This window comes from Lampetra planeri, chromosome 7 (genome assembly GCF_965212315.1).
Source record: "Lampetra planeri chromosome 7, kcLamPlan1.2.h2, whole genome shotgun sequence".
Classification (NCBI taxonomy): Eukaryota; Metazoa; Chordata; class Hyperoartia; order Petromyzontiformes; family Petromyzontidae; genus Lampetra; species Lampetra planeri.
In genome coordinates this window covers 9,426,945-9,453,716 of record NC_136113.1, presented here as the reverse complement: position 1 = coordinate 9,453,716, position 26,772 = coordinate 9,426,945, and the positions used below count along the sequence as shown (strand labels likewise).

The 26,772-nt window shown below is 42.1% G+C and overlaps 1 protein-coding gene across 4 annotated transcripts; it reads left to right on the top strand.

The window, feature by feature from the left end:
* Nucleotides 1–1,450: 1,450 nt before the first annotated feature.
* Nucleotides 1,451–25,488, top strand: TATDN3 (TatD DNase domain containing 3). 4 transcript variants are annotated; one of them, XM_078596245.1, is made up of 10 exons: nucleotides 1,451–1,668; nucleotides 9,907–9,939; nucleotides 10,395–10,468; nucleotides 11,901–11,982; nucleotides 13,772–13,834; nucleotides 17,863–17,972; nucleotides 19,900–19,955; nucleotides 20,540–20,652; nucleotides 22,314–22,391; nucleotides 23,190–25,488. In XM_078596245.1, exons 1-10 carry the CDS (start codon nucleotides 1,615–1,617, stop codon nucleotides 23,334–23,336), a joined length of 810 nt encoding a protein of 269 aa, XP_078452371.1. In that variant the 5' UTR covers nucleotides 1,451–1,614; the 3' UTR covers nucleotides 23,337–25,488. The 4 variants fall into 4 exon arrangements, with proteins under 4 accessions (XP_078452371.1, XP_078452370.1, XP_078452369.1 ...); XM_078596244.1 differs by having other exon boundaries at nucleotides 22,311–22,391; XM_078596243.1 differs by lacking the exon at nucleotides 1,451–1,668 and adding an exon at nucleotides 1,751–1,846.
* The last annotated feature ends 1,284 nt before the right edge of the window (nucleotides 25,489–26,772 follow it).

The window sequence follows — 26,772 nt, the reverse complement described above, 5'->3', positions numbered from 1 at the left end:
TTGTTCTCTCCCAAAAAAATAGTTTTTTACTGAATGGTGGTCCACGAACAGTTTTTGAGGAACAACAGTGGTCTGGCGGGGTCCAGAAAGGTTAGCAACCACTGCCATATGCATGATGTATGAGCATCCATACAAATACATGCTGAGTGTGGGGTGGTACATGCCTGCAATGGAGCACTTTGGAGGCATGGTTTGGTGAATTGCATACGGTATTTGTGAAACTCTAAAACCCACTGGGACTGCGAGGAGACAAGCATATGCAGTATAGCAAGTAGATCCATAAAACAATATCTCCGGATCTTTGAATGTTTGTGGGGTTTCTCAATATATTGCGGTTTCTTCCGAACATGTGAAACGCTACTTAAAAAGGATCAGCTCAAACATCAGTGCAAGAAGACCCTTGTGAAAACCTTAAAGATGGGACATTACAAACTCCAGTCTTACAGTTGTTACAGTTCATTGTTATGTATGTTGAACTTCTTTCACACCGTATTTAGCCAACTGTCATAATTGGAGGTGCGGGGAAGGACAACAAACTAAATACAAAAACTACTCAATAAATTATTTTCAGTCTATATTTAAAAGCGCATAGCTCTAGTGGCTTCCGAATATCGGAAAGAAGAGCATTCCAGACGGTCGCAAAGTGCATCTGAAAGCTCGCGATGCAGTGACCGTCTTTGTTCGATGGTTATCCTAAAGTCGCTGCAAGGATGACCGGAGTTCGCTTGATGGTTTATACTCCTTAACGAGATCAGCAAGGTATTGTGGTTCATTTGTGAAAATGCACTTTATGTGTAATGAGTACGACCTTCTGCCAGGTCTGCTCATTCTGACATCCTTGTCCCTAACTATCTTCACGCACCCTCCGATGCCACCCTCCACATGTGTCCGAATCATTCCCTGTGGGTTGATGATTGTTTTAATTAGGGTGAATGCATAGTCGTCCATTTGATATTAGCACAATCAAAACAGATAGCTGTTCAACTGGCTGAAGGGGTGACGTGCTCCAAAGAGGTTTATTAAAGCTGAGGATGAAGGTCACTTTGTTGTGAAGGCCATCATTGTCTTGAAATTACCAGCTGAGTGACAATCCCATGATGCTTAGGTGGGGCATTGTATCTTAAATTATTTTGTGTGGTGACAAATGACATCTTACTGTGATGAAAACACAGTTTATACAAATAAAGGTTGAATGTGCCCCCAGGTTTGTTATGGATCCACTTCAGCATGCTCATTGCCGGCTGGCACACGCACGTGTACACGCTTCAACATCAGTATGAATGTGACAGCGCCTCTTTAACCACGACCCCTCCCGACATTGAAGATGATAGATCTTCAAGGCTGCGAGTGTGATTTGTGTCAGCAAAGACATGCTTGACGAAGGCCCACTGAGGTCAAGCCGGAACGAAAACTGCTGAGCGGAAACTTTGAGCTGGGGCGCGAAATTCGATGTTTTCACCCGGAGCGGATACAGCCCACGCGGCATGTGGCGACACGTGGAGTTAGTTGAGTCGCTGTTATCAACAACAACAAGGCCGCTGTAGTAACACTTCGCATTCGAATAGTGATCGCATTGTATACAAACACCTGCGTTAAACGCACACCCGTGCTATCATGCCGGCACTTGTCGACTGCCATTGCCACATGACTGCGGAGGATTTTGATGCCGTGAGTGTTGTGTCCCACGATTGCCTGCCACACACGAGATTCAGGTGATGCACAGAGACGTCTCGATGCACTGCTGGTTCGTATTCCGGAGCGCATTATGGAACTGCGTGAGTTTGAATTCATGCTCGGTGGTTCGACTCGGTCATCCATCCTAAAGCGGCAGATAAACTGTTGTAAGGTAACTACTTGCAGGGAAACAAAGGTGTCAGTTTTGTTGCCAGATAAAAGGGTAAAAAAACAATTATCATATTTTGTTACTGGCAAATGAGGTTCCAATGGTACATGCAGGAAGTCTTCAGTGCTTCGGAGAGATCGCTGACTTTAATTTAGAGCCATGCAGGAGCCCATGGAGACTCGCAGATGTCTCATTTTCAAGAGCGATCTGGTTAACAAATGTCTTATCCATAATATAGGTTGTTTTGGTTTAGATCGCGTACGTATAAATGTGTCGTTAAACCCGCTACCACCCGGCAGCCAATTAGTAATGTTTGTCACGTAAACAGAACGTGCCAATTCGTTACTCGTGCAGCACACCGGTGTGTTGGAGAGCAAACTCAGATTGTAAATGTTGTGGATTTGCTTTCCAACACACCACTGTGCTGTACTAGTAACACATTGGGATGTTCTGTTTACGTGACAAACCTTACTAAGTGGCTGTATCGGGTGGTGGCGGGTTAAACGACACATTAATATTTACGCGATCTAACCCCCAAAAAGCATGGATGATATTGGTCGCGAAAGCCTCCGTGTTGAAGGTCATATCGTTAGGTTTTGGTCACTGCCATAGAAATGTGCAATTACCACCATTGACTTAGAGCCGCAAACGGAGATGGTTACCGCTCGTTCGAGTAGGATGTTTACACGAGCTGTCTGAAACGGCAAGAAATTATTTGGTGATGCCAAATAATTTCTTGCGTTGGCGGTGGTGCAAAAACACAACAAAACCCCCTCAACACCGTCAATAACACTGACCTAAAAAAGGGAGAAATATAATTGGCGAAATTTCGAGCAATGGCCCTTCATAGCATACAGAGAGGCCAGCGAGAGAGAGAGAGTGGATCATTCATCTACGCCAATTTAAAAACTGCTCATCAGAAAACATGTTAACAATTGAGATCTCATCAGAAAACATGTTAACAATTGGGCTCTCATCAGGCCCCATGGAGTAAAGTGCAGTCTCCAACCGCTATTGTTCACTTCATCCATCACTGAACTCTCTCTACTGTGAAGGACAATTTCCCTGAAACGTCAACGATTATATATTTTTTCCATTTAAGGCGAAAGTGTTGTTGACGAATGTGTCGAGTTGTTTTCGGAATATCTTTGAGGTTACGTTTAATATCTTTACTTATATTCAGAAGATGTATGTATGTCGAACTTCTTTCGCACCGTACATAACCAAACGTGCTATGATGTTAGTTTTTAACGAATGGAAGCGGTATTGCCAATGTGGGGCTGTCTTTGTTTTGCTACATATTGTGCTCATTTATATGTGGAAGAGCTTATTGTACACACTATGGATCTTAATGGGACACCAAGTTTGTGAATCTTTGACAAACCATAAAGTCAAAACCACATCGGTTTGCCATAATACAATATGACCCAGAGTACAATGGGCTCTGCCACATAAATGTAGTTGTTGCTCTGCATCTACATCAGCCATACAAAGTAGAAGAAGACTAAGTAATAACAGCAACAGAATAGTTAATGCACCTTATTTGAAATTAACATAGTTGTAATAGAAATAACACCACTACACATTTAGTATCTTATTACACACAACACGCACCACGTGCCATGCACACAACATCCTTACTTTTCATAATACATCCCACACCACGTGGCATGCACACAACAATACACTGAAATTAACACAAAAACATAGAATTAAATGTTCCCTGCACAAAACACAAAAACACACCAACATGCACACTCCAGTTCCTGCACACAACATAAACACCGTTCATTGCATGGCTATTCATGCCAGTATATTGATTAATTGTGATTTACGCAACTGGTGACATGTTCTGCATACTTGCATATTGACATTGTAATGGACAAATTAACCCCCTGTCCCCTTTGCACTTGTAGGCGTACAGTGATGGCATTACCTTACTCTATTTAAAACCGAAAACAGGAAGACTTGTACACAATTCTGGTGTTGCCTAATAATGGTGGTTGTAATCAGCAAACTGGCATACTTAAATTGTAAATGTGGGTTTGCTCTCCAACACAGGTGTGCTGAAGTAACTAATTGGCACGTTTTGTTCATGTGACAAACCTGACACATTGGCTCTGTTGGGTAGGGGTCGTTTTACGACACATTTACATTGATGCAATCTAACCCCAATAAACGTTATTATGAATACTATTGGTCACAAAAGCTTACGTGTTAAACTAAAAGCGGTCCCCAAGATTTGAATACATTATATGCCAACAGCAATTGCAGCCATAGAGAGGTTTATCGCTTGGTGCAAACTTCTGGTTTCGGGAATATTACAAAAACTAATCTGAATGTCACGATCAGTTGTGCATTACGACATTGGCTCTCATGGTACCGACACATGAGTTGCTATTAACCTTGTTATGCAGTATACATTGCACCCGAAAAATACACACTCTTACAATTCACATTATAATTTGTGATGCGCAGTGGTTCAATCACTGTTCTATGATTCCTGGCAACCTCAGTTCGATTCCCGGCCATGGCTAACATCAGTGGGAAGTGATATATGAATCAGTCCTGTACAACTTGCACTGACCAGCGTGGTGAATGTAGGGTGGAACAACCCACATTCCTGATGTTTTCACGTGATCTTTGCACACAGCGTTTTAATTCGTTTTTTTTTTGGAAGATTTGCTGGTTTATTCCAGGATGTTTCTGTTGCGCGTCGTCGCTTTGGGATGTTCTGTGTTCATATTTTGTTTGTTGCGGTTGCACCCAACTTCAGAGCCGCATGGCTCACAGGGCTATACCTAATAAATGAAACTTGTCATCCAGCAGTGAAGGGACAAACGACCGTGATAAATTGTCGTTAGTTGTATTATAGAATTGAAATCATGCTAATGACACTTGTTATTGGAACCACACAATGATCATTGAGCGTCAACGTTGTTGAGAACATAACAAAATGAAGAGACAACTCCTCTTTCCTATACAGTACCATTTTCATCTCTCTACACACACACAAACTCCCTTTTGCACGTTCATAACAAAATCGACACAAGATGGTGATGGGGTTTGAATTGCCATAGCCCCCTAAACTTTCTGGTGGCTTACTGGACAGAGCTAAACATTTTCGTTGGGCACCCATCTCTGGGCTGAAATATCATCGTCCGCCGCAGTGTCACTGCCTACGTGCTGCCCTGCGCGTTGCTTAAGGCGTGAACGCACGCGAGTGCCAACGTTCTTGTAATTAAATGCATCATCATGGCAAAAACTAAATCTATCACCCGTAACCATACACGCAATACCAGGCGAGCACAGACGGGCCGCGGGGAACAGCAGCCTCCCAATTACCCCAACCACCCCCAACACGAGTGCGATGTTTAAACAACAACAACAACAACAACAAAGAGATGGCAGCTATCATCATTGATCTGAAATTATTCCCCACCATCACCCAATGGGATTAATTAGGCATCAAGGAGGCGGCGAGGTGGTGGGGAAATGGAAGAGGCAGTCGTGTGTAAGACTCTAGCCACGTGGAATTCCACATGCGTGTCTACGGTTAGCATTCAGATTAGGGTTGTTACAAAAAACGTAACAGTCTTGTATACACCCCGAGTGCTGTTGTAATTGTTGGATATATAAAGGCAACGATAATCATGATCACTGTGTTATACTGTGTCCATTATCCCAACACACAGTTTGACATTTGTCCCAAAGTATGTAAACACCGCGCTTGTAGTCAAATTACTTGTTTTTAAGTGTGGACACAAAAGTCATTGACATTTGGTTAAATAATCCATTGACGTGCTTGAATATTTTCATGAGTATTTAACACTGCATCCCTGCGTAAACACGTACGTATATGTAAATCAATTGTTTCAGTCTGCTGCCTTAACATGGCACAACAAATACCATGCCATTTCCACGCTTTTTTTTACCGATGGTTGACCCTATCTATCTTCCCGGCATTGTTGTGAAAGTGTCTTCTGGAATGGAAAGGTTCTGAAACTGTGTGGGAGGCCACAGCTTGCGTGGGGTGTGGGGCAAGTAAGGAACTTTCCAATTGCCGTTCACATTCGCCACATTCGGCGTTGGTAGCGGTGCTGCCGGCATATGCTGCTGCTCACGGCTTTACCAACGTTGACCGCGGTTTTGGGTTGGAGCTTTTTTCGTAAAGCCAAGGGGAAGAGACGGTGTCTTGCAGTGATCTATTGGATTGACCTTTGTTTCAGACGCAGAAGCTGGGTGGCCTGGGTATTGCAGACTTTATGTTGCAACTGTTGAACTTGCAACAGCTTGACGTGGATTAATGCGGTACCGGGCGTTTGGCTGATGTGTCTTTCGATTCATCGATTAATGTGAAAAATATTTGCGAATTTTGCATCTGGGCTAAAATAATCCATATCTGAGTCTTATAGCTTTGAAAGATCATGACAATGTATTAAATCGATGGGAGGATGGGAGTGGATCAACACATGCTGAAGTTTTATTCTAGTGGGATAGATTATTTAATGTTATCTAACCTCACATGGCCTAAGTTCATAGTCACTTGAGAGCGTTCTCGCTTGCTCGAAAAGTGGGTCCACGAACTGGATTTGTGCTGTTACGTATACATGTGTGTTATGTAACGTGTATTATTTTAACAATTTTTTTTTCTAATGTACAATTGCTATTTATCTAGTGGGGGATATTTATTTTATTAGCACAAGACAGTTACACTATGGGAACCTCATTTGCCAGTAAAAATATGATAATTTTTTTTTACCCTTCTATCTGGCAACAAAACTGACACCTTTTTACAAGGAGTCATGTTTGCATAGACCGCAATACCTGCAGTCATAATACAAACAAAACACATAACTCTGATAATGTGCACTGTCCTTGAAGTTGATTGGTCCACACCCGAGACAGCTTTCCTTAGAGCCTAGTCTCACATGGGTTGGACCAGATGACGCCAAAAGGCGCACTCCTTCTAAAAAGATGTCAGTTTTGATGCCAGATAGAAGGGTAAAAAACCAATTATCAAGACAGTTATAGGCAGAGGAGAAGAGGAAGCTTTTGAGCTTCAACTTAAACAGGGACAGGGAGCCGACAGCACTAATGGCTGGGGCAAGGGAGTTCCAGATAATAGGGGCAGCGGAGCAGAATGAGCGACCTCCCAATCAGCAAAAGAGGCCTGGGGAGTTTCGATTTAAAGCTTTCGTGACTGCAGGGATTCATCTTCTTGGTTCTTTCGGTAAAGTCACGTAGAAGGGAAGTAATAAAATAATAAAAACAAAACATAATAATATAATTCTCACGACGTTTCGGCCACAACGCAAGCAGCCGTCCTCTTCACCTGAGGACGGCTGCTTGCGTTGTGGCCGAAACGTCGTGAGAATTATTTTTATTATGTTTTGTTTTTATTATTTTATTACTTCCCTTCTACGTGACTTTACCGAAAGAACCAAGAAGAGGCCTGGGGAGCTTCGGCAGAAGGCATTGGATTCTGGAGCCAGGAACTGGGTGGCCGGGGGTAGAGTGGCGAGAGAGGGGAGCGGCGGAAAGTGTAACTGTATACACACTTGTTGCAGAGATGCTCTTTTTTAGAAGTGACAGCGGCACAGTAATCGAAATGAGAGCCAATCACGACTGGAATGAGAGCGTATAGATAGCATACTGTCAAAGGAAAGATATAAACGTTAGAGTCAGGGTACAAATAGGCGTGAGAAGCATTCAATTAGACCAGCACTGAGTCAGTGGTAGTGTCCTTAACTGTGACCAGCGTCCCGAAAGTGAACTGGCTGTCAATGTTTCGATTTGTCATATGAATACTTCCATAATTTATTGTCTACAGGCATAGATTGTCTGAAAATTTTACCATTTCATCAATACACTGCATTTGAAGAGGCCTGTGAACGCACACCATTTTCATTCGAAAGTGACACAAAATACAGCCGAGCAAGTAGGTTCGTTCGTGACGGCTGTTCCATGAGAATAAATTATTTCAGTTCCGCACGATTTTTTTTCCTTGTACTCTCCACAACTGTTTGGCGCAAAAGATAAAAAAAAACATATATATATGCTTCCACGTCACTCAATTGCTAAATTGCCCGGTTGCTATTTATGAAGTGAAAAGAGGAGGTGGATGTTTACGAAACTTCAAGGAGGGGGGGGGGGCGCCGGTTATCTGGGGTCACACTCCGAGCCACACGTCTGCATCGTGGACTATCACGCTGCCGTTGCGCCACAAGCGCGTGTGGTGCCCCTCCCGGAGTGGCACGGAGCTCAGTGCTGGGACTCTACCCCCAGAACGCACGACGCAACAACGGGAAGCACCGGGTTTCCCATGAGAAAATGTAGAAATGGCTCTGCCGAGTAATAGAACATTATCCACCCACACATCCGATGCTGGGTTGCACGCCGCCCCACCAAATTTGCTACATAGCGGCCGGCAAAAATACGGCCTATGAGCAGCATGATCCTCTTTGATGACTGCTTCGTGACTCGTATTCATGCGCATTGCTGCTCTTGTAATATTGCGTTTTTTTATGGAATAAAAACAAATTACGAGTGTGAATCACCCCTGCGCTACATCGATGATTGTGTCACGAGAGTGTACAATGCACCATGTTGAAAGATAATGTATGATGCGTTCTGTTTTCTGTCCATTGTCATTTCTTCAAAGTAATATTTTACAGCCCTTTGTTAATCCACTGCTGGGTGAAGGCATGTCAGCACATTGTCAGTCTTTGAGTGTTGTTGGACCATACTTCACTTTTCTGGTTAGTGCAGTTGGTGAAGCTTAGTTGAATAAAAAAATCCTACAGGTTGAGTAATGTATCGGTATCGAGTATAGAATTGTTTCTCTTTAACAGATACCACCGGCGTAATATACGATCATTTGTTTTAGAATAGTTTCATGATTATAATTGACTCTAATTGAATGGAAGCGGTCATGTGTAGCGCCACGGTGGTGAAATGTTAACTCCAGTGCCTGGTATACAGGAGGTTGTGGATTCAATCCCGATCCTGACGCCTGTATATATGGAGTTTGCATGTTCTCCCCGTAGTCGCGTGGATTTTTCTCCGGGTCCTCCGGCTTTTCTCTCCACATTTAGAAACATGCGTTTAGAGTATTTGGCTGCTATAAATTTCCACTTGATGATAAGCCACTTCGTTGAGCTATCATTTGTGGCCAGGTCGCTTCTGAAAAAGAGCTGTATAGCTTAGTGGGCCTTACGTGCAAAAATAAAAATAGCATGAACCGAATTCATTTACCAGGGTTCCAATTCACTTCTTGGAATTAATCGTAAATTTTCGTTTAAAATGTGTAAAATCTATCAGACAGTTAAAATGTACATGGCCGTTATACGATTTTTGAAAAAAATGCATCTGGTAGCAATGAACACATTTACAATACTATACTTTGTAAATACAGTATGTTACAAATTACGTATGATGGATTCCATTTAATTACAGACGGCTATAATCAGAAAAAAATATCCGTAAAAAGTTCCTTACCATACGAGTAAATACACTTTGATTTAAATATGAATTCTTTCTCTCCCCTACTGAGTGTAAACCCAGACAGGGTGTACGCAAACAAGCATCAGCACGGGCAATTTTGGTGTGAAACGAGCACGATATTTGTCTCGTTGCGTTGGGAACGAGATGTGGCAGGTCTGCCTTAGACATTGAATTGTGCATTGAGCTAAAGAAGGCCACACAATTTGTTGAGTGGCCTTCGGGAGCCAGTCACTCAAGGCAACGGGTTTTGGGGGTGGGAAGGGGGTTTGGGATTTTCGTGCCATTTTGGTTGTGGCCGCCACCTTGTGGAATATAAGGAGAACATCTTCCAGCGTGGAGTATGGTAAATAAAAAACACACAACTCGCCATGACTGAAATTTCTTGGTGGGATCGAGAATGGCTGCAGGTGTTCTTGGTTACGAGTCATGCCGTAATTTTTTTGTTATTTTGTTTGTTGTCCGGGAATATCATTGTCTCTATTGTGCGGATGAATTGCGCGTTATTAATGCAATTTATCATCTGTGCTTTTGCCAACTGCGTGTGTTTGTTGAAACAGGACATCGCAGAAGTAATCGATAAAGCAAAGAAGGTAGGTTGAGTGAGCATGCATCGTTAAAGCCACATCCCTTACGAGGCATAACCCCAAGTAATAAAAGCATAGATCAAAAGACCGCTTGTGTCTGCGGGATGAAAAAGCAATCCTGAAATGTCAAGATACAATCCCTAACGATTCCTGGAATGTCGCGTTTTGCAGCGAGGTCTACGTTGCTAGGCATCTGTGTAAACATCGCTTGACTGATAATGCTTGTATGCCGGGAATGTGGAGAAATGGGCTTGCCAAACAATACATTACACGTCCAGTTACAAGGTACAAGCGCAAACAGCCCTTAATTATTAAAAGTCCACCAGCCATTACAGCTGTATTCAGTTTGCCGTGTACATGACTATTAAAGCTGAAGGAAGTTCTCTTCTTGGGATCAGAACTCCCATGTTATGGATGTTCTGCCATGTGACAAAATCTCGTATTGACACCGGGGTGTCCAGGCAGGGCTGGTGGCACTTGTGTCTGTTGCGGAGCACCATGGAGAGTTTGCAAGGATCTTGGAGTTGTCTGAACGGTACGTGGTGCAATCGAGAGAGAGACCAAGAAAAATTACACGAGTGTGTATGTGTGTGTGCGTGTGATGGCTTTTTTTAACATACTATCATGTAATCGGCATCTCAAATATACATGCGTTGTTGGTCTAACGTGTCTGGCTAAATGGTAGTGTGGTATCTATTGGACCTTTTTGGCAGTATCAAATTGATTGAACAATATGAATAGTAGTATGGTGTTATATTTTGTGGTAAGAAGTTGGTGGTGTCTGATTTAAACAAAATTCAGAATATAATCATCAGCCATGATCAGTCTACTGCTCGATGAAGGCCTCCCCAAGCTATAATAAAGTAAACTGCTCACACTTGATTACATCACCCAACTTATATCATGTTGTATTATACAGTTTTCACGGTAAAAAGGAATTTTGTATTGCCAGTAAAAAATCACGTTACAATTTTGAATGCCAAAAGGTCACAGTCACATTGCTCAGAAGCACATCGTCACACCCCATTGCGACAGTCCTGGCTGCAGCCCATGTATGTTAGCACTGAATCATTTCAATCATTTGACGCTGTGCAATGTGGCTAGCAAACAACTTTCTCCGTTGGTAGCAACAGTAACAGTGATACATCATTTACGTGGATGTACCAAAGTCGAGCACTGTTACAATCATGAACGCAACAAGCAGATGCCATATAGAGTGAGTATGAGTGACAAATCTGACCGTCATTGAACGCACGTTATATGACATGCTGTGTTACAAGATATACTCTGGTAGGGAACGCTTTAAAGAGGAATAAGAAATGTTCATGCATCGCCCGATCTCGGAATCCAAGTTGGTTTGAGCCTTGACAATGATTGGATGGCTGACCACCATGCATACAGCAGGTGTAAAAGGCTGTGAGGCTACATTATGGACACCACAAGACATTGGAGCGTAATCAAATGTTGTACTGTACTATGCTCCCACGTATGCGCACGCCTCGCCTTCACCAACCAGCATGGTGATGTATGGTCAATCAACCTGAACAGCATGGAGAGGCCCATCATCCACAGCGCATTCACAAAAAGACTTGCACATGTACATGACAATATCATCAAGTGGAGACCCTTCTGTTTGTCTCCACATATAATTAAAAATATGCTTTAGTCCACTGGCCTTTTGGCTTTCCAGACCAATCTTATCAAGCAGCATTTGTGTAAGCAAGCAAACTCTGGAGCGGTTTCGACCTTCTGGGTCTCATCCAGGATTTTTTTCTGTTGCGTATAGTCACTTTAAGATGTTTCTTGTTCATGTTTTTGTTTTGTTGCGGTTGCACCCGAGTCAAGAGCCGCATGGCTCACAGGGTTATACGTAATAAATGAAGCTGAAACCGAATCAGCAGACTCGGCCTTGTTGGTATTACCAAGAGGGCAATACCATAATGGCCGTGGTGTGTGGTGTGCTGCAGGTTCCCTGGTTTTGTGTTGCCCTGCCTGGGCGTTCACCCGGTGCAGGGATCTCCCTGCCAACCACGCAGCGCCACCCTGGAGGTACCCACAGGGGTCTCGCAGTCCACAGCCACACCCGGCTCACATTAACGGACGTTAACCTTTGTACCGGGTGGGGAGAGCAGTGGTTATAGCGAGCTGCGCTATAAATACTAAACTTAACTTTTTGTTTTAGCAGGTAAGGCCCACTGAGCTTCAGAAGCGACCTGGCCACAAATGATAGCTCGACGAAGTGGCTTATCAAAGTGGAAATTAAAATTTGGTGACCTGATTTCGAATCCAGTCCACCACTAACATCAGCTACTGAGTGATATCTAAACCGGTAGCGAGTCTCCTAGACACTAACTTTGCATTGACCAGCATGGTGAAGTGTGGGCAAGCAGTCCCCACGACTGAAAGACGTGGGGATGCCTTAATCCAGCAGTGGATTGACAAAGGGCGGTAAAAAAATCCCTTTGTACATTTGCGTCACGAAAAAAACGCAGCCGCTGACAAATTGTTACATTGCTCCCTGTTGCACTGGAATTCAGCATAGCCATGCCGTCCTTCTTCCCTTTAAAGTTGTCTTATTTTTAAAACTTTAATTGATGCGCATCACTTTATTTTTATAGCATGTTGAAATCCGGTAACTCTACAAACTTTAAAAGTTAAAACTACATTCGTACTTTTGTGACTTATTGTCATGTGATGCGAGAAATACGTCTCCTTCGTAGGAATGTGGAATTTCTAATCACTAGCTCATGGCTGTAAACAGATGAGTACCGAGGAGGAAATAACTCGTTTGACTATCACGTGATACAGCCGAGCACACAATCTAAATAAACTGTCTGGAAATCATGTTAGTGTACGTCACAAGCGGGTTTGTTCATGGTATTGTGGCAGAGGGCTTCCTTCAGGGAGAAAGTATAAAACTGATAGACAGTGATTTCATATTTATATTTAACTAGCCTATAGTTTATTCGGCAACATTCCCAGATAAAGAATATATTTTACCGGATGTCTATGCACATTTTATGGGCCCTTTCGCACGTGCCTGCTAACTTTACCGCATTCCTTGGGCCAATAGGCTACAGGATATGGGCATTTGTAGACACTGGTTAATCTAGCCATAGTTTAGGCTTGCTGGAGTTTTATTCTGATGCTGCTCACCACTTATCAAGTTCAAGTTCATTTATTAGGTATAGCCCTGTGAGCCATTCGGCTCTTGAATTTGGTGCAACCGCACCAAACAAAAAACAAAAACATGAACACAAATCATCTTAAAGTGAATATGTGACTGAGTGCAAACAGAAAATCCATTGCCAACAATGAAGAAGCCTTAAAAGCGCTGGTGTAGACTCCACAAATATTTCAATAATTGAGTGTAGTTTCCCGGGTTGGGCTGCGTGTTAAGCATTTCTTCTCTTGAGCTTTCACCACGCACATCTGAGGGCATCTCCTGAAAGGCGGTGGGTAGACCTTCATCCAGCATTGGAGGGACAAAGGGCGATGTCCACAGTAGTGCGTGATGAAAACTCGAGAGAATCATTTCTCAAACCGCAGGCCTGACCCGTGGAGAACCACACTCTAGATTAAAAACAAATTTCTTTAGAAATGCTTTTTTGTATTCAGTTTATTGCCCTTCCCCCACACCTTCGATTAGCATGGTTGGCTACATAGGGTGCAAAAGATATTCAACATACGTATGTACACACACTTGGATTACAAGGAGCTATGAAAACATACACCTGCGAAACCTACAATAATGGTTAATGCAGCTGTGATCAGTGAGAGTGCGATGGGCCACGAGGCTTGAGGTTATGATGAGATGACTGTTTTGTTTCTCCGCTAGGACCTGATGTCTGCCCAGCCAGTGATAGAGCAGCAGTGCGAGCGCTTGATGGCTGTGGGAGAGGTGGGTCTGTGCCTTTTTTTCTTTTTTTCTGACAAATTATGCTTTTTAAGAATCGTGCCTCGGTGGCAACACTCTCACATGAATTGGACTCGTGTAGCTGTCGGTGGAAACACGACTCATTGTTCAATGATCACACATTTCGTGTGGTTTTCAGTGTGTGGGGAATAGTTTACGGTAACACCTGTGATGTGAATACGTTTTGAAACGTGCCAAATTGTTTTTTCGACACCATTATAAGGGAGTGCAAGTACAGCAATGTACACTTTTCCCGATGTGAATAAGTTGCGATCGTGAATTAAAAAAGTACAACAATAGGATTGATAATGCCGGAATTACATATGCAGACTTTCCTGGTAATGTACATTTAATTCATCTTAGCAGATCTGTATTGTAACTAAATAGGTTAGAATACAAGGCTGACCACATTACAAATGACCGTTGTCATTGTATCTAATCTAATGGATTCTAAAAATGCAGTCCTAAGAGGTTTGTCCATAAAATTATGCATATAAAATGGAGGAAAAAAAGTTAATGGAGATTTGATTTTGTAAAACATTTCAAAATAACGTGTGGGTAGTGCAGAAAGCCGAGCATAGCCAAAACCAATATGTGAAAACAATGCTAAGAGCTGGTAATGCACAAGCTTTGTCTTTTATTGTGTACTGCACGTTGGAAAGTTAGAGTAGGCCTTTAAGTAGGCGTCAGGGCTTGACACGTCATCAAAGGTAATGGGTAAGGATTATAGAGGAATATACATCATTAGACAAGGCTACACTTATCACGATAAGGTGGCTAAATTTAGAATGCTCTAGTTTGTATTTTATTACACGACAATTTATGAAGCTGTCCGTATGGAAGACCATTAAACAGCAGTGTGCGACATGACTGTTTTGGGACGTATCGGACACATCACGTTGTTGTTTAGATGTATTATTGTTAATGTATTATTATGAGTTGCCTGATTTTCTTTCTGGATAAAAAATAATGGAGATACCTATATCTATTGGTTATTGATACATACTTCCAAGCTCACCACTTCCCACGAAATAAAATGTACAGCCCTTTGTCAATCCACTGCTAGATGAAGGCCTTCCCACACTGTGCCAATCGTGAGAGTTGTTTCGGGAAGATTTCACCACACTCGTCAGTAAAACTTGGTGAAGGGGAGCCTAGGACCAGTTCAGATCCAACTTGCCACCGATGTTATCTGTGGCCAGGAATCGAACTCCACTACTTGCACAATTGCTTCCCTCAATTCTGTGCACTGTGCTATTACTCAGAGAGTTCTGTACTGGAATTGAGTTTTCTGTAAGTATCGATTTAAAGCTTTCGTGACTGCAGGGATTCATCTTCTTGCTTCTTTCGGTAAAGTCACGTAGAAGGGAAATAATAAAATAATAAAATTTAAACATAATAAAATAATATTATAAAATCATATTTTTTATTTTTTTATTATAAAAATAAAACATAATAAAATAATATTATAAAATCATATTATTTTATTATGTTTTATTTTTATTATTTTATTATTTCCCTTCTACGTGACTTTACCGAAAGAACCAAGAAGATTTCTGTAAGTAGTTTACTAAGAAATTATCCCCAACTCATCTACATTATTAATTGGTCATGGACACCTTTGCAATCTAAGAGGCTCCTCAAAATCCCTCGGTTATGTCCCATGTGTTCATATGAAGTTTGGACACTCCTCTTGCTACCGTAATGCCACTTGTACATGGAATAACATTGTATATCTTTTACATTTAAAAAGTATTTTAACTATACCATATACATAATTAAAATATATATTACTGAAATGCTAAGTTATATGTAAAGGTTAATATATTTGTGTTATGCTTAATGTTCCCATGGGCATTTTTTTTTTACTTTTGTACAATTATACCATTGACCTTTCATCACATGTGACATGGACATAGTGGTACTTGGTTTGAGCAAGGTTTCCCTTGATTAAGAGGTGATTGATTGGAACAGACTCTCATCTGGTTTTAAACTTTAAAGGCCATCAATGAAGGAAAAGTTGTGAAATTACAGTTTAATTTCTAAAAGGCTATTACTACAAAGGCCACCAAAACGGGTCTTAGTTTTTCTAACAATAGTAATTGGAAAGTTTTCATCTTATTATAATGAAAACATTATACTTGGAAGCACTGAAAACCTTGCCTGGCAAATACCTACTTTAAAAACAGTGTTGCCAACGTAGCACATCTTCCCATGACACATTTGAGTTGTAAACCAACCACGCTGATATTTAAAAACAATAAAATATATGGCATCGTTTGCACACCCTTTGCTATGACGTATGTAACTGCACATTGCCACCTTTTTATTGCAGCTCTGGCAGTGAAAGCTTATGACAGAGACAATGGAATGTCTCAAAGGTCAAGCTACTGTGACATGTCTAACCTTCGTCATGGGTGTTATCACTGCTATTTATTTGCACCAATAATCGAGTGCGATACCGTGGATAGGGAACTCCTGCGCATAAGATTCACACATCCACAATAGTGTATTCAGCATATTCTAGTCTAACAGTACCATGACAACACACTGCAGTGATTGTCATATCTAGAGCATCGTGGTTAAATGTTTTAATGTATTTACTTATTCTTGTGCGTTTGTGATTACTTGTATGCATTGCGTTTTGGGGGATTTTCTTACAACGATTGTGGGAGTGTGTCACCACAGTACTGGCATTTAAATGTTGGTGTTTCAAACAAATTAGTTGAAGCACAATCAAGTAAGTCTCATCCGCAGAACAATATCATTCATTAATTGATGTTGTTTTTTATGGATCGATCAATGAGAAATGCTCTGACAAGCAGTACTTCCTGAAGATGCCTCCAATGTTGGAGGCGAAACGTCGCAAAGGAAGAATAACTTTTAAAAGAGCATTTCTCAAAATCAGAAATGCCAACGTCAATTATACAAAACTGGCAAAACAGCCAGCGACTATGAGTGGATATTATTAACAGCAAATGTTATCTTCCATGCAAGGCCACCAAAACGTGTTTTGGGACCCCGGGGAAAAATTACAGATGAGGTCCTCCGTGTGAAGTTCTTTGGGCTCTTTCTGAAGCCCCCCTCGGCCATTTTTGTGGATCCCCTCAGATCTGAGGCCCAGGAAAAACTGTCACGTATACAATCAAATAATAATAATAGAATACGACGTTTCGGTTGCAAAACAAACAACCATCATCAGGTAAGAATGAATGAATAAACACAGACACGGGACCAGCATAGGCAGACATGCAGAGAGGGACACACAATGTGTCTCTCTCTGCATGTCTGCCTATGCTGGTCCCGTGTCTGTGTTTTATCATTCATTCTTACCTGATGATGGTTGCTTGCTTTGCAACACACACAATGTGTCTCTCTCTGCATGTGTGTCCTTGTGTGTGTCTCTCTCTGCATGTGTCTGCCTATGCTGTTCCCGTGTCTGTGTTTTAGTCATTCTTACCTGATGATGGTTGCTTGTGTTGCAACCGAAACGTCGTATTCTATTTCGATTTAAAGCTTTCGTGACTGCAGGGATTCATCTTCTTGGTTCTTTTGGTAAAGTCACGTAGAAGGGAAGTAATAAAAGAATAAAAATAAAATTACCGAAAGAACCAAGAAGACGTCGTATTCTATTATTATTTCATTTGATTTTCTCGGTGACTTTACCGAAAGAACCAAAGAGTAATTACTGCAGTCACGAAAGCTTCAAATCTAGTTTCCCCCCACCCCACCCCCCTCCTCCCTTGCTGCTGCCCTCCTTCCATTCACTTCGTTGAGTCTTTTTAAGAAGCCTCAACCTTTATAAATGTCCACGTTGCCCGAGTTGTGCGCGAACCACCAGAGGGGGCTCTTGCGTTGCTTGTAGGCAGAGGTCGCAACCGGATACCCGTACCCTACCCGATACCCGGCTACTCGTACCCGGCCGGGTACGAGTAGCCGGGTACCCGGTTGCGACCCTGGTGCGGCCGGGTACGGGTAAGGAATCAAAACCCGTTTGCGACCTCTGCTTGCAGGTGGGGCTGGACTTCAGCCCCCGTGTGGCCAAGACGGAGCAGGACAAGCAGGGCCAGAGGGAGGTGCTTTCTCGCCAGGTGGCGCTCGCCCTACGGCTCGACCTGCCCCTGTGAGTGTCTTGGCAACGACCAACAAAACCCTCTCCCCCCTCTCTACCCAAGCCCACATGGCCCACATCGAATGCGGCCAAGTGTTGCCAACTTCTTTCAGGGCACGCTCGTTTTCCAAACGGGTTTCGGAGAGTCCACTCGATGTCTCGATATGGGTCACCAAAAAGGGAAGCATTGTCAAACTCATCATTGAGACGAGATATTGTACATTTGCATGTAACACTGTAAAAAAAAAATACTACAGTAAATATAAAGTAACATAGAAAAAATAGCACAGTCCTGCTGCTAGTTTGTAGTCGGAAGTGGGGCAATGATTCACCGCAATTGCGCACACACGGGGCATGCACACAGACAACCAACAACAACGATCCCCCGTGTAGCCTTAACAGACTACGGGGGCAAGTGCTGTGAGTGACACTTATGAAGGCTGGTTCAGCACACGAGGGGGTGGGTGGCCAACACCACGCCCGGCCGCCTTTGTGTCCCCGGTGGTGATGTTTACACACCACACCAAGGCACTGGTCTTGTCCGTGAGCAAGAATCGAACTCGGGTCACCGCTTTTGTAGTGCAGCGCGCTGACCGCTACGCCACTGCTCCCCACATAAAGACAAAGATCCCCTTTGTAGCCTTAACAGGCTGTTGGGGCAAGTGCTGTCAGCAAGCACCTATGAAGGCCGGAACGGTACACGAGAGGATGGATGGGCAGCACCACCTCCCGGCCGCCTTTGTCCACGCGTGCACACAAACACTCCCAGCGCTAGGTCCACTCGTTACATCTCGCGGAGGATCGCTCCTCTTAAAACAGTTCAGTTTGCAATTGGCAGTTCGCGTTTTAAGTATTTCTTCTTTTACACGCTTTTTATTAACTCTGCTGTTGTGTCCTCAAATCTTCTAACTAAATTTGTACCCACTTCCCAATGTGGTATCGACTGCAAACTTGGTATACTTATGTTATACTGATGACAATACTATATTCTATCATTAAAAAAGACATATTTAAAAAAAAAATTACATGTTATGTTTCGGCTTGGCTCTAATTGTCCACACTCAACTAACGTTGGCTGTAAATGGCCACGGTCCCCTTACGTTATGGCAAGCTTCGGGGCCACTTCCTGGAGTCGTGGAGTTCTTCCATTGCTAGTAGGGCACATTTCATTAAAGCGTGTTAAAAAAAATTTCTTTTTTAAACATTACTTATTTTTTGTATTTCATGGAAGCTGGTTCGTAAGCACGGGTGTTTGTAAGTCGGTGCGTTCATAAATATTGGACTGCTTGTGCTGTACAACCATCAGTGTGAAAAATAAGTGTATATTATTGATATATTAAGATATATTACCTTGTATATTATACTAGAGGTATTATTAGCTTATCATATACACATTTTTACACTTATATGTACATAGTCGCCATAAATGTAGTATGTGGGTGAAAACTTAAGAGAGTACGTGTAGACATCAAATTAACTGCGCTTGGGAGCCATCTGCTGGATGATTGTCACTTTGCAGCGTAAACCATTTGGATGTTCATGGTAAAGTTCGTTAATCTCGAGTACATTATGCCGCCGAGGTACCAAAGTACGTAAACACGGATTGGGTATCACTCAGTTGAGTACGTTATAACAAAAGTACGTAACACGGGAGGGCGTAGATCGGGTATTACTGGATATCACACATCGAAAATTTATGCAGGATCCTTTATATACGTGGAATCATGTCACTAGACAATTGGCCGGCTATTAAATATCGTAGATTGATACAGGATCATTAATGCACACCTGGAATCGCTCCAGAGTCTGCGTAGTGCCCTTGTTCCAAAAAAAGTTGCTAGATTTGACTTAAATGCACATAGTTGCGTGATCACCCAATAAGCTTGCTTGGTTTGATTCAACTGATGTAGGATCTTGCATGGTGGTGTTTGTTCTGCAGGAATGTGCACTCGAGGTCCGCTGGTAGACCAACTATTCAACTTCTCAAAGAGCAAGGTTCGGAAATAACAAGTGACATTCAAATTGAGATAGCATTTTTACAAAGAATAAACTTATAGATAGCACACTTTTTAAAGAAATGTTCAAATTACTTAAAAAATAACTGCCCAGTTGAGTATCCTTACATTGAGAGAAAGTTCAAAATGTAACTTGGCCCCTTTATATATTACTTTATTGCAATAGTCATCAGTAACTTATTTTTGCTTTGCCTATGTTATTTTCATATGATTAAATGCCTGTTAAATATTGTACAGGTCACAATAATTTCTTGCTGAAATGCGCATTGAGACAGTGTTCATCTCCTGTTTAAAGTCCTCAGCCAATGGTGGAAATTCCACATTCCTATGATGACATCTAGTCTACCAATATGACATCAGCTGTTTACTTCCCCATGAAGTGGCACTAATTTAATCAACCTTGGAGGTTTGGTGGACTGTGTCAATCCCCAACCCGGATTTGAACTCGTAACCTTTCGATCGCAAGCCGCTCTATTGCGGAGTCACCCGGTCAGAAATCTTGTATAGAGTGGTTAAGTATCGGTTAATCACCGGGACTGTCTGTGCTTTGCTCACATGATCCAGGAGCCCAGAATGTGTTGCTGCATGCCTTTGATGGGAGGCCTTCTGTGGCAATGGAGGGCGTTCAGGCTGGATACTTCTTCTCCATTCCGCCTTCCATCGTCCGCAGTGAACAGGTTTGTTAAAATGTGGATTTTCCAAACAGGCGGTCGGCTGACTCAGAGGTCAGACACGGAGCTGGCACTGCTGAGATACTGGGTTTGAATTCAGGTTTCAGCTGCCGGTAATCCAAATAGTTTCTAAACTGTATCCCTTGCCTGGTACACGGGTCTTGGCTTTGATTCTGACCCTGACGATGCCTGTATATTTGGAGTTTGCATATTCTTTTCCTGTGGTCATGTGGATTTTTTTTTTATGTATATATATAAGTTCATCCAGTTTTGCCCGTCATATTTAGAAACATGCATTTAGATCATTTGGCTACTGCTATACATTCCCGCGTGTGATGTAAGCAACATCGGTGAGCTATTATGTGTGGCCAGGTCATCTTTGAAAACGAGCTAATAGCTCAGTGGGCTTTACCTGGTACACTAAAATAGTTTAATTCCTGTACACACAAAAAAAACAGTTTTTACAATTGTGTTTTCACTTAATTTTGTTAAATTGCCAGTTATGAACATTTTAAATATTTGTTTCACTTCCATGCAATAAAGAATACTCTGTAGCAGAGCAGGTGGGAAGAGTTTTCTCCCTGATGTGAATAAAGGGGTTTCTTGAGCTGTCAGAAACAATTTGATGTCTCCTTTTGCAGACTCTTCTGTAACATAAGGCGATGGATGTGCTCACTATGAGAGCTCCAAATGTACTAAGTTTAACAGAATGTCTAAACTACAAGCAGGATATAATTGTGACAAGAAAAAGTAACCAATTGAGTTCCTCTGATAAAGATATTATTTTTCATTCCAGTTCACCTTTTAATTCAAATTAGTATCGTGAATAATGGTCATTTGGAAATTTAACAGGAGGGATAGAAATGTTTTCATCCAAAAAAAAACAAATCCTACTCACGAACAGGTTAACACTACGTTATCATTTACGTTTTGCTAAATAAATGCGTTCAGGAGGCAGTGAATACATTTTAGGTTTAAATACACCACGTGATGGGGTCGAATCACAGTTATAATCAGGATAAGACTGTAAAAAGCACATACATCGCAGTACGGTAAGTGAAGTCTAATGGCCACAGCATAGAAAAAAATCATTTTTGGTGAATGCAAAGTTACTCAGCCAAGGCATACATTTAATTAAAATAAGCTAAGATATTTATCTAATTTGTTATTGCAAACCCAGGCCAGTATGTGTTGCTCATGCCATAAAGCAACAGAAACTGATTATGTATTATACTCTTTGGTTTTTTCGATAAAGTCACGTAGGTAAAAAATAAAATAAAATAAATGAAAACAACTAAATTAAATCAAGACGTTTCGGAGGCAACACAAGCTTCCGTCTTCAGGTGAAACTGTAACGATTTAATTTAGTTGTTTTTATTTATTTTATTTTATTTTCTACCTACGTGACTTTACCGAAAAAAAACAAAGAGTATGAATCCTTGCAGTCACGAAAGCTTCAAATCTAGAATTGATTATGTTTTGTTGAATACATTTCCCATTTGGAGCTCCGCATTGAGCTAAAGTGTGGTCAAACAACCCTCATGACCGACATGATGTGGACAGACCCTCATCCGGCAGGGGATTGACAAGGCACTGTATAATATTAATCGATATAATGAGCTGCCCATCTATCTGGAGCTAACGTGAGTTTTGTTTCTCTCAAGAAGGAGAAACTCGTGAAGCAGTTGCCTCTGGAGTACCTGGTGCTGGAGACAGACTCCCCGGCCCTTGGGCCTGTCAAACAGGTATATCAGCAAAAACACCTCCGTTCACAATGGAAATGGCAAGCGCTTTAATTTTAATGAGGGTTGTGGAAAAATTTAGTGTGCTATATTAAACGACTCGCTTTACTACCCGGCTTCGCCTGGGACTTGGATTCACCAGGCCTGGTGTCTCCCCAGTGGTGATGTCTCCCCAGTGGTGATGTCTCCCCAGTGGTGATGTCTCCCCAGTGGTGATGTCTCCCCAGTGGTGATGTCTCCCCAGTGGTGATGCCTCCCCAGTGGTGATGCCTCCCCAGTGGTGATGTTCACACACCACACCAGTTACTCGTTCGAGGCTGAGTCGACCTAGGGGAGGCCCAGGACCGGTTCAAATAATCATCACCGGTGGTGGCCGTGAGCGGGAATCGAACTCGGGTCGCCGGGTTCGTAGCGCAGCGCGCTAACCACTACACTACCGCTCCCCCCACACACGCACGCGCGTCCATAGGTACACATACACGCGTAACATCAGCAGGCACACTCTGTTACGCTTTCGCATACGGGTCACATGACAGATTTGACCTCAGCTCACTTGCCGTGCAAAATATATGCATTATTGCGTCCCCCCCACCCCCAAAAAAATACCAAAGTCTATTTTTATAATTTTTGTATGGTGTACAGTCTGGACAGTACCCACATGGCAAATTTCAAGTTTGTTGCATGTCGGGAAGTACGCTAAACATTTTGAACAGACACACATAATCACGAATTTCCATTTTATATATATGTAAATGAATGAATGACGCATTGCGACTGTACTGTCACTTTCATATTTTGCAGACAAGAAATGAACCCAGCAATATTGTGGTGTCCTGCGAGTACGTGGCGAGGGTAAAGGGTGTATCGGTGGAGCATGTGGCACAGGTCACCACTGCCAATGCACTGAGGCTTTTTCCAAAACTTACGCGTTACATTAAGCTCTGTTAGTTACAAAACACACCACTCCCTAGAAAAATACACACTGTAAAACAGCAGCCAACTCTTGATATTTTTTCGAGCGTGCTTTCAAGGTGTATTTTTATCCCCCTTTCTGTGACCACTGACATTTCTTCGGCCACTGGTTAGTTGAGAATATCGATTAAGTTGTTTTGGAAGCCTGAAGTCGGACAATGTGAAAAACATGGTCATCCCAGTTAAACTGCGCTTCAGTAACGATTGCTTCATTACTTGTGCATATCATTAGTGTGTTTGAAACATTAACTTACAAATACATTGAGCGATGTTTTGTACACACAATATATTTACATGTTATTTCGTGACCATCAGGTTGATTACTCCAGAATTATAATTAGCAGAGCAGAATTTCCTTTTAATGAGAGTGGTGCAAACTGTCACGGTTACACAATGAAATTGGCATGTCTGTTCATACTACAGCATGATCATGTGCCAGTTTTTTTGCATGTAATTTTCACGTAATACTGTATGCAGTGCCAATGATGCACTTGCAGAGTCCTTATTTCTCCACCAGTGAGTGGGAACATTTTGCAAATCATGTTACATGCATTTATTTTCATCCCCTATCATTTATCCACTGCATATTCATGGTCCTGCAATATAACAAGCCACCTAGTGCCTGCACATGAGCTGATTTCATCGCTCCATGTCCGTGGCGCATGTATATTTGGTCCTTCCCTTCGTAGTTACTGCTAACCATTGGCCAAAATCCCTTCCAATGATGTGTGATCTCCAAGCCCATGTTTCCTAACAGGCAACATGACTTAACAATCCATTTACTCTTTTAAGTGTCAGGATCCACAGACAAGAAAGAAGGCAGCCACGCGATGCCCAAGCTGTTATCGACCAATTAATGAGTGTTTACATGTGGGAGGAAACCGGAGCACCCAGAGAAAACCCACGAGCGTGAGGGGGAAACGCTCTATCCCGTACAGACAGAAGGTGCAGAGTCCACATGTGAACTGCCTTCTGGCAAGCCAGGTTACGACGCCTTGATCCACAAACCTTCGCCTCCATGGCTCCGATGAGCACGGTTGGCTGCATACGGTGTGAAAGAAGTTTAACATACATACATACATGGCTGGATTATAAGCGTGCACCACTACAGCCCGACAGTTCAGCAACTGTTCTAAGTGTACATCCTCTGGTGTAGTATCCAATTGTGTCGTCTGACAGATTTGTAGACTATGAAAATACATTTGACTCGGTTAAAACTGACAGTCCTTCAGGCTGCGACAAATCAAAGCATAAAATAAATGTCTTTTCAAAGCATTTAACAGATGCACTGAGATATGATACAGAAAGTAACAGAGTACACATCAACGGAGTAGTCACACGAGGAGCTGCTTTCGCCAAAGTAATTTCGCATTGACTTAATATTTTTTGGGGAAAAATTGGGTTGTAGAAAAAGCTAAAAATATTATTTGATATAAATATTAACCATCTTATATTTGCTGATGACATGGAAGTAACAGGAAATTATATAAGCACGCTATAAATACGGCTGCAAAGTGGTACCTAATATGAGCAAAATTTGTCCCGTGTGCACATTACCATGTATTTATATGAACAGGGTATTCATAAAACGATGCTTTAGGTTTCATTACATGTGTTTCTTAAAATAATACACAAGTAGTTTGAAATCATCACTGATAAAACACAATGAGTGGGAGTATATAACTATGCAAAATAACGCAATGTGCGAGCTACCTCCAGTGTCTGCCGTCAGCTTTTTCACTATGAACATAAACTGCTCTGTGCTATACGCCAACTTGTTCACTATTTCCTGTGTCAACGTCTGTGTTCACTACGTTTTGTGTCATCAAGAAAGAGTCGTGAATTAGGCATATAGCACAGAGCAGCGTGTGCTTTTGGTGTTACGATTAACGCAGTTGGCTACGTACTTTACAAAAGAAGTTTAAGATACGAAAAGCTGATATCGTATGCTGGAGGCGCCCACTTTGCATTATTAAAAACTCCCAAACTACAATACTTGTATTTTGTAAACTAGGATTTCCAATTGTATGTGTATTATTGTAGGAATTAGGTGTGATGCAATCTAGACCGTATTTTTCGTCTTAAGACCATGTATGTACATTCTAAATAAACCTTTTGATAACCTCAAGTCGTTCATTTCATGTGGCATGTTTTATTTAATTACCTAACCCACAACGAACCCCTTCGTGTCGACACATGACTTGATCGTGCATGTCAGCCAATGTGTGTGTATGTTGAACTTCTTTCGCACCGTACGTAGCCAAGCGTGGGGAGGGTCGGGCTGGGTGGGGAGGGGCTGGTCACCCCGTGGTGCCCTTATAAAACTCAACGTTTGACCTACTCACGCCGGCTTGTGCCCGCCCTCACAGTCGGCCATATTTGCGGAATACACCACGCCGCTGTTGACCCTGGCCATTGACCGAGCAACCCAACGTTCCTACCAGCTCCCTCCGCAGGAATGTGTTATAACGCATGTGTTATATAGTTACTGTAGTTATTTGCATGCACCTTTTTATATTCACTGTAGTTATTTTCATGTGCATTTTTCGGCGGCCAAAATAAATGTGCAAGCTAAATAAAGGCTCTGCTTTGACATTCGTCCATGCTCTAATCCCTCATAACCAGACTCAAGTGCAAGGTGTTCCTGTATCCGAAACCTAACAAGTCATTATGAGTGTTGCACACCTAACTTTTAACAACCAAAATTTTAATAGGCTGTGCCTGTCCAAAGGACACACACACTATAAATACTGTACCATCGCACTTTACTCATTGCTACCTTTGTAAATTGACACGTTATTCAACCGTTGCTATTACAAACCCCAGCACACTATCGTAAAACAAGTCCACAAACGTATTTCAATACTTCTGTTACAGCAATTATTATTCATAATGCGATATTAAAAATGTATATGTGCTGTGAGCGTACAAAACAAAGTCAATACTTTTTTGCAAGATCGCTGTTGCTTGTCTTTCTCGAGAATTGCCCAAGATTGACCAAAGATCCCAATGAAGGACTGCTAAAAATAGAGTATTAACGGGCGTTCCTAGATACGCGGTTTTATTACGATATGCCAGGTCACAGGCTTTGTTTTCCCAAGATTGGAAGGCAGCGTGTATTAATTTAAATGATGATGAGTCCACTTTGACATGCAAGCCATGAGTGAATAAATTATTCCACTGTACCTTCCTAACAAGCGTCTGGTTTTTATTATTAATTGTAGGTCTAATGAAGGATGGGCTACGTCATGCCCAATTCAGTTCTAATAATACAAACATAAAAACGGGTTGCGGCTTAATTTTTGCGTGAAATTTAGATAGATATTTAAAAAAATCGCTCTTTCTTTTCTGAGCCCCCCCCCCCCCGCAAAAAGCCAAGCAAATCACATTAGCTCATGTCACGTGTGGACTG

Coding starts and splice junctions, on each gene's coding strand:
- TATDN3 (XM_078596242.1), top strand. CDS start 1,766: ATGGAACTGCGTGAGTTTGAATTCATGCTCGGTGGTTCGACTCGGTCA. Junction 10,469..11,900: donor ATCTTGGAGTTGTCTGAACG/GTACGTGGTGCA, acceptor GGTGTGCTGCAG/GTTCCCTGGTTTTGTGTTGC. Junction 13,835..17,862: donor GCTTGATGGCTGTGGGAGAG/GTGGGTCTGTGC, acceptor CTCTGCTTGCAG/GTGGGGCTGGACTTCAGCCC.